We start from the raw sequence: 8562 nt of genomic DNA, 5'->3' as shown, positions 1-8562 counted from the left end.
GTTCCTTAACAAAGGGGCAATATACACCCCCTGAGACTACTGCCAGGATTCCCTTAGAGAATGTGCGTAGACCTCAGGGCCTGGCACTCGCCACCTGCAGACTCAGTGAGTGCCTGAGGGCTCCATGTTGCCGCTTGAAATCTCCCCCAAGTCATCTTCCAGCTCTTTCTTGCCTTAGAAAATCTCCAAGATTGAGACACTGGGGTGGTCCCAGTGCTGGAAAGACCTCAGTTCAGCCAAACAGCTGAGACCTTGGGCTCCCCTTCAGGGAGGGGCTGTCCTGGCCATCCATGGGGGCACAGCCATACAGGCTGAGGAGAAAGGGGGACCCGGGGGATGAGGGAGGAACCTCTTTACCCCTCAGGAGGCTGGCCCTTGACTCAAGCCTCAGGGCCCAGGTCAGACCTCAGGGCACAGCTGAGAAACCGCCATTGGTTCTCTCCTGTAAGTCTGGAGTCTACTCGGCCCTTTCATGCAACCTCAGAGCCCACAGCCTTGTGTATCCTCCACAACTGGGCAGTGACAGGGTGCAGGGAGGTGACCCAGGATGCCTGACTTTTCTGAAATCTGGCCAGATGGTAGGGCAGAGTTTGTATTCATCTCAGATGCACACCTAGGTCTTCCCTCTGACAGGGATGCTATGCTTGTGGGTATCATGGCTCTTCCATGTAACTCCCCTCCTACCCATTTTAGCCCTTTTGTCTGGAAAACAAGGATCAGAGAGGAAAGATGCTGTAGTGGAAAGAATCCTGGACCTGAAGTTTTGAGACCCCAGCCCCAGGTGGATTTTCTCAGGTGTAAAATGTGGGCATAGCTGAGCCTATGATATATTGTGGATGGGAGTGAGATGGTCCAGGTGCCCCTTAAGGAGGCTTCTTTGAGCATGGCTGTTCTATGTACCTTAGAGGGCTGTTTCTTTTTTTTAAAAAAACAATTAATTAATTAATTTTTGGCTGCAATGGGTCTTTGCTGCTGTGCGTGGGCTTTCTCTACTTGCGGTGAGCGGGGCTACTCTTTGTTCCAGTGTGTGGGCTTCTCATTGTGTAGCTTCTCTTGTTGCACAACATGGCCTCTAGGCGCCCGGGCTTCAAGAGTTGTGGCTCAAGGGCTCTGGAGCGCAGGCTTAGTAGTTGTGGCATGCGGGCTTATTTGCTCTGCAGCATGTGGGATCTTCCGGGACCAGGGCTCGAACCCATGTCCCCTGCACTGGCAGGTGGATTGTTAACCACTGTGCCACCAGGGAAGCCCTGGAGGGCTGTTTTTTATTCCTATTCCAGATTATCAAAAAAGGAAAAAATAGTCATCACAAGCACATCAGGTGGTTGGTTGGTGGAGAGGAATAAGCATGCATCAAGTCAGGCATCAGTTTTAGGATCAGCTTTATTCTGCATTTTACCTTCACCAGGGAGAAGAAAGCAAAGAAGCTGGAGAACAGACCAGCCTGCACCACACAGTCACAAATCACATCTCTAAAGAGTATACATGGTGGAAATAAAGGGCCTAAAGCAGGTCAGCAATGAAGCAAAAAGATCAACCATCAGGACCCCAAACATTTCATCTCATCTTTCCTTATTGGCTGTTTGGAATCAATTTCATTTAGTTTCCTTTTTAAAAGCACAGCCAACATTCCAACATCTAATCATTTTCTGTTCTTTTTTGGGGATGCAGAGACAAAATTACCCAGTTTTTGATTTTTGCAACATCACCAACTCCTTCTCCACAGCCATGGTGGTGGTGATCCACACAAAGACCACCAAAATTCAGTTTGTTTTGAGGCTCAAGTGAGAGGTTGACACTCTGAAAGAAGGATGGAGGCATCCTTGGCTGTTACACGCCCAGGGCTGGGTGAATTTTTGCCCCAAAGGAGCTGAACTAGGCTTCTTTGGTCGCCCCTGATAACCACATCATATTCCTACAGCAGAGACATTCTAATAGATTGTTGACAACATTTATTCACAGAGGTTGAGGAAATACAGAAAGAACTGTCTTCAGAGACACAGACCAAGTCCTGGAATACTGAAGAAGCCAGGAGGCAAGAGCAGGGTGCACATAGACGTACCTATAGGAGAAGGTCACCATGACAGGGGTTGGAGTTGGACTGGGATCATCTTCTTGACCCCCAAATGGCATTATGAGCAGCTACTTTCCCTTGCCAGGGGGTAAGCACTTCTCCTGGACTTTCTGTGGGCAAACCTCCACACGTTTTGTCTGAGATATCTCCTGGCATGTCTCCACACACTGAGGTGGGCTTTGGTCTTGACATAGAGGTAGGCATGGGTCTTGGCCTTGCTGTAAGAAGTTTTCTTGGTTTAACTCCTGGCACTGAGGAAGATGCACCTCTTGAGCTTGCACTGGGCACTTCTTTTGGCAAGGGTGCTGGCATGGGGGGAGGCACACCTCCTCAGCCTTTGCCTGGCAATGCTCTTGGGTCTTTTGAAGACTTGGAGAAGGCATGCATGGCTGTTTGCACTGCTGCTTATTAAAGGACATCCTAGGGTGATTTGCAGGACCTGAAACAAACACAAGCTTTGAAATTATTTGCATTAACAGTAACAGGCTGGGAATTGGCGGGATGAAGGATTGTTAGAGGGGAACAGGGAGCGAATGATTATTAACACTAATAGCTCATTTCTCTGCTGATTTTTATTCCTTTCTCTTTTCTATCCCTACTTCAGCTCTCTCTGATACCCGTCTCCTAGGTGGGGATATTCTCAGAGATTTTGTCAATATCTATAGGCCCAAACTCCTAAACCCAATCCTTCCATGGATCTTTTCATTCTCTCCTATTTGACTAATCTTTTTGAAAATTAGATGCAGGAGACTAGGTAGAATACACAGAATGGTTTGAGAAGCCCAAGAAATGGCAAACCACTTCAAAAATCAGAATAAACTACAGTCCAGTAGAGGAAGAGAATAGTAGCTTCCCCAACACAGAGCAGAAAGGGAGAGAGAGGGCACAGACGTCCCCACTTACCTGATCTTCAACAACCCTCAACAAAAGATGTGGATGAGGGGGCTAGCCTGGTAGGGACTTTTATATAGTGCTTGGTACAGCCTCCTGCAAGACAGACTGGCCACGTGGGCTGAGGTCTTAATTGTGGAGTCACCATAACAAGCTTCCTCTGAAATTGCCCATGGATTGAGTGACTGCTTGGGATGCCTGTTAATCAGCCTCCATTTTGACCTCTGGGTCCTCACCAGGCCTCAGCAGGGAGGGGCTTCTGTCATCTCTCTCTTCTTTTTTTATTTATTTTTTATTTTTTTAATTTTAATTTTATTTTTATTGAGTATAATTGCCTTGCAATGGTATGTTAGTTTCAGCTTCACAACAAAATGAATCAGTTATATGTATACATATGTTCCCATATATCTTCCTGCTTGCGTCTCCCTCCCTCCCACCCTCCCTATCCCACCCCTCCAGGTGGTCACAAAGCACCGAGCTGATCTCCCTGTGCTATGTGGCTGCTTCCCACTAGCTATCTACCTTACGTTTGGTAGTGTATATATGTCCATGCCTCTCTCTCGCTTTGTCACAGTTTACCCTTCCCCCTCCCCATATCCTCAAGTCCATTCTCTAGTAAGTCTGTGTCTTTATTCCTTTTTCACCCCTAGGTTCTTCCTGACATTTTTTTTCTTAAATTCCATATATATGTGTTAGCATACGGTATTTGTCTCTCTCTTTCTGACTTACTTCACTCTGTATGACAGACTCTAGGTATATCCAACTCATTACAAATAGCTCAATTTCGCTTCTTTTTATGACTGAGTAATATTCCATTGTATATATGTGCCACATCTTCTTTATCCATTCATCCGATGATGGACACTTAGGTTGTTTCCATCTCCAGGCTATTGTAAATAGAGCTGCAATGAACATTTTGGTATATGACTCCTTTTGAATTATGGTTTTCTCAGGGTATATGCCCAGTAGTGGGATTGCTGGGTCATATGGTAGTTCTATTTGTAGTTTTTTAAGGAACCTCCATACTGTTCTCCACAGTGGCTGTAACAATTTACATTCCCACCAAGAGTGTAAGAGGGTTCCCTTTTCTCCACATCCTCTCCAGCATTTATTGTTTCTAGATTTTTTGATGATGGCCATTCTGACTGGTGTGAGATGATATCTCATTGTAGTTTTGATTTGCATTTCTCTAATGATTAGTGATGTTGAGCATTCTTTCATGTGTTTGTTGGCAGTCTGTATATCTTCTTTGGAGAAATGTCTATTTAGGTCTTCTGCCCATTTTTGGATTGGGTTGTTTGTTTTTTTGTTATTAAGCTGCCTGAACTGCTTATAAATTTTGGAGATTAATCCTTTGTCAGTTGCTTCATTTGCAAATATTTTCTCCCATTCTGAGGATGCTTTTTTGGTCTTGTTTATGGTTTCCTTTGTTGCACAAAAGCTTTGAAGTTTCATTAGGTCCCATTTGTTTATTTTTGCTTTTATTTCCATTACTCTAGGAGGTGGGTCAAAAAGGAACTTGCTGTGATTTATGTTATAGAGGGTCCTGCCTATGCTTTCCTCTAAGAGTTTGATAGTTTCTGGCCTTACATTTAGGTCTTTAATCCATTTTGAGCTTATTTTTGTGTATGGTGTTAGGGAGTGATCTAATCTCATACTTTTACATGTAGTTGTCCAGTTTTCCCAGCACAACTTATTGAAGAGGCTGTCCTTTCTCCACTGTACAATCCTGCCTCCTTTATCAAAGATAAGGTGACCGTATGTGCGTGGGTTTATCTCTGGGCTTTCTATCCTGTTCCATCGATCTATCTTTCTGTTTTTGTGCCAGTACCATACTGTCTTGATTACTGTAGCTTTGTAGTATAGTCTGAAGTCAGGAAGCCTGATTCCTCCAGCTCCATTTTTCGTTCTCAATATTGCTTTAGCTATTCGGGGTCTTTTGTGTTTCCATACAAATTGTGAAATTTTTTGTTCTAGTTCTGTGAAAAATGCCAGTGGTAGTGTGATAGGGATTGCATTGAATCTGTAGATTGCTCTGGGTAGTAGAGTCATTTTCACAATGTTGATTCTTCCAATCCAAGAACATGGTATATCTCTCCATCTATTTGTATCATCTTTAATTTCTTTCATCAGTGTCTTATAATTTTCTGCATACAGGTCTTTTGTCTCCTTAGGTAGGTTTATTCCTAGATATTTTATTCTTTTTGTTGCAATGCTAAATGGGAGTGTTTTCTTGATTTCACTTTCAGATTTTTCATCCTTAGTGGAGAGGAATGCCAGAGATTTCTGTGCATTAATTTTGTATCTTGCTACTTTACCAAATTCACTGATTATCTCTAGTAGTTTTCTGGTAGCATCTTTAGGATTCTCTATGTATAGTATCATGTCATCTGCAAATAGTGACAGCTTTACTTCTTCCTTTCCGATTGGGATTCCTTTTATTTCCTTTTCTTCTCTGATTGCTGTGGCTAAAACTTCCAAAACTATGTTGAAAAAGAGTGGTGAGAGTGGGCAACCTTGTCTTGTTCCTGATCTTAGTGGAAATGCTTTCAGTTTTTCACCATTGAGGACGATGTTGGCTGTGGGTTTGTCATATATGGCGTTTATTATGTTGAGGAAAGTTCCCTCTATGCCTACTTTCTGCAGGGTTTTTATCATAAATGGGTGTTGAATTTTGTCAAAAGCTTTTTCTGCATCTATTGAGATGATCATATGGTTTTTCTCCTTCAATTTTTTAATAAGGTATATCACGTTGATTGATTTGCGTATATTGAAGAATTCTTGCATTCCTGGAATAAACCCCACTTGATCATGGTGTATGATCCCTTTAATGTGCTGTTGGATTCTGTTTGCTAGTATTTTGTTGAGGATTTTTGCATCTATGTTCATCAGTGATACTGGCCTGTAGTTTTCTTTCTTTGTGACATCCTTGTCTGGTTTTGGTATCAGGGTGATGGTGGCCTCGTAGAATGAGTTGGGGAGTGTTCCTCCCTCTGCTATATTTTGGAAGAGTTTGAGAAGGATAGGTGTTAGCTCTTCTCTAAATGTTTGATAGAATTCGCCTGTGAAGCCATTTGGTCCTGGGCTTTTGTTTGTTGGAAGATTTTTAATCACAGTTTCAATTTCAGTGCTTGTGATTGGTCTGTTCATATTTTCTATTTCTTCCTGATTCAGTCTTGGCAGGTTGTGCCTTTCTAAGAATTTGTCCATTTCTTCCAGGTTGTCCATTTTATTGCCATAGAGTTGCTTGTTGTACTGTCTCATGATCTTTTGTATTTCTGCAGTGTCAGTTGTTCCTTCTCCTTTTTCATTTCTAATTCTATTGATTTCAGTCTTCTCCCTTTTTTTCTTGATGAGTCTGTCTAATCGTTTATCAATTTTGTTTATCCTTTCAAAGAACCAGCTTTTAGTTTTATTGATGTTTGCTATCATGTTCTTCATTTCTTTTTCATTTAATTCTGATCTGATTTTTATGATTTCTTTCCTTCTGCTAACTTTGGGGTTTTTTTGTTCTTCTTTCTCTAATTGCTTTAGGTGCAAGGTTAGGTTGTTTATTCGAGATGTTTCCTGTTTTTTAAGGTAGGATTGTATTGCTATAGACTTCCCTCTTAGAACTGCTTTTCCTGCATCTCATAGATTTTGAGTCGCCGTGTCTCCATTGTCATTTGTTCCTAGGTATTTTTTGATTTCCTCTTTGATTTCTTCAGTGATCACTTCGTTATTAAGTAGTGTATTGTTTAGCCTTCATGTGTTTGTATTTTTTACAGATTTTTTCCTGTAATTGATATCTAGTCTCATAGCGATGTGGTCGGAAAAGATACTTGATACAATTTCAATTTTCTTAAATTTTACCAAGGCTTGATTTGTGACCCAAGATATGATCTATCCTGGAGAATGTTCCATGAGCACTTGAGAAAAATGTGTATTCTGTTGTTTGTGGATGGAATGTCCTATAAATATCAATTAAGTCCATCTTGTTTAATGTATCATTTAAAGCTTGTGTTTCCTTATTTACTTTCATTTTGGGTGATCTGTCCATTGGTGAAAGTGGGTGTTAAAGTCCCCGACTATGAATGTGTTACTATCGATTTCCCCTTTTATGGCTGTTAGTATTTGCCTTATGTATTGAGGTGCTCCTATGTTGGGTGCATAAATATTTACAATTGTTATATCTTCTTGTTGGATCGCTCCCTTGATCATTATGTAGTGTCCTTGTTTGTCTCTTCTAATAGTCTTTTTTTAAAGTCTATTTTGTCTGATATGAGAATTGCTACTCCAGCTTTCTTTTGGTTTCCATTTGCATGAAATACCTTTTTCCATCCCCTTACTTTCAGTCTGTATGTGTCCCTAGGTCTGAAGTGGGTCTCTTGTATGCAGCAAATATATGTGTCTTGTTTTTGTATCCATTCAGCCAATCTGTGTCTTTTGGTGGGAGTATTTAGTCCATTTACATTTAAGGTAATTATCGATATGTATGTTCCCATTCCCATTTTCTTAATTGTTTTCGGTTTGGTATTGTAGGTCTTTTCCTTCTCTTGTGTTTCTTGCCTAGAGAAGTTCCTTTAGCAGTTGTTGTAGAGCTGGTTTGGTGGTGCTGAACTCTCTCAGCTTTTGCTTGTCTGTAAAGGTTTTAATTTCTCCATCAAATCTGAATGAGATCCTTGCTGGGTAGAGTAATCTTGGTTGCAGTTTTTTCTCCTTCATCACTTTCAATATGTCCTGCCACTACTTTCTGGCTTGCAGAGTTTCTGCTGAAAAATCAGCTGTTAACCTTATGGGGATTCCCGTGTGTGTTATTTATTGTTTTCCCCTTGCTGCTTTTAATATGTTTTCTTTGTATTTAATTTTTGACAGTTTGATTAACATGTGTCTTGGCGTATTTCTCCTTGGATTTATCCTGTATGGGACTCTCTGTGCTTCCTGGACTTGATTAACTATTTCCTTTCCCATATGAGGGAAGTTTTCAACTATAATCTCTTCAAATATTTTCTCAGTCCCTTTCTTTCCCTCTCCTTCTTCTGGAACCCCTATAATCGAATGTTGGTGCATTTAATGTTGTTGCAGAGGTCTCTGAGACTGTGCTCATTTCTTTTCATTCTTTTTTCTGCTCTGCATTAGTTACTTCCACTATTTTATCTTCCAGGTCACTTATCCGTTCTTCTGCCTCAGTTATTCTGCTATTGATCCCATCTAGAGTACTTTTCATTTCATTTATTGTGTTGTTCATCATTGTTTGTTTCGTCTTTAGTTCTTTTACGTCCTTGTTAAATGTTTCTTGCATTTTGTCTATTCTATTTCCAAGATTTTGGATCATCTTTACTATCATTATTCTGAATTCTTTTTCAGGTAGACTGCCTATTTCCTCTTCATTTGTTAGGTCTGGTGGGTTTTTATCTTGCTCCTTCATCTGCTGTGTGTTTTTCTGTCTTCTCATTTTGCTTATCTTACTGTGTTTGGGGTCTCCTTTTTGCAGGCTGAAGGTTCGTAGTTCCTGTTGTTTTTGGTGTCTGTCCCCAGTGGCTAAGGTTGGTTCAGTGGGTTGTGTAGGCTTCCTGGTGGAGGGGACTAGTGCCTGTGTTCTGGTGGATGCGGCTGGATCT

General features: G+C 41.3%; 1 protein-coding gene across 1 annotated transcript; it reads right to left on the bottom strand.

Moving 5' to 3' along the window:
• Nucleotides 1-2139: 2139 nt before the first annotated feature.
• On the bottom strand, nucleotides 2140-3011 carry PRR9 (proline rich 9). The gene is made up of 2 exons (XM_067713674.1): nucleotides 2975-3011; nucleotides 2140-2510 (listed from the first exon to the last, which is right to left on the bottom strand). The coding sequence occupies exon 2, from the start codon at nucleotides 2488-2490 to the stop codon at nucleotides 2140-2142; it is 351 nt and encodes a 116-aa protein (XP_067569775.1). The 5' UTR covers nucleotides 2491-2510; nucleotides 2975-3011.
• Nucleotides 3012-8562: the final 5551 nt, after the last annotated feature.

Source organism: Pseudorca crassidens, chromosome 2 (assembly GCF_039906515.1).
Source record: "Pseudorca crassidens isolate mPseCra1 chromosome 2, mPseCra1.hap1, whole genome shotgun sequence".
Lineage (NCBI taxonomy): Eukaryota > Metazoa > Chordata > Mammalia > Artiodactyla > Delphinidae > Pseudorca > Pseudorca crassidens.
The sequence above is the reverse complement of the archived record's forward strand: the minus strand, read 5'-3'. Positions and strand labels throughout refer to the sequence as shown.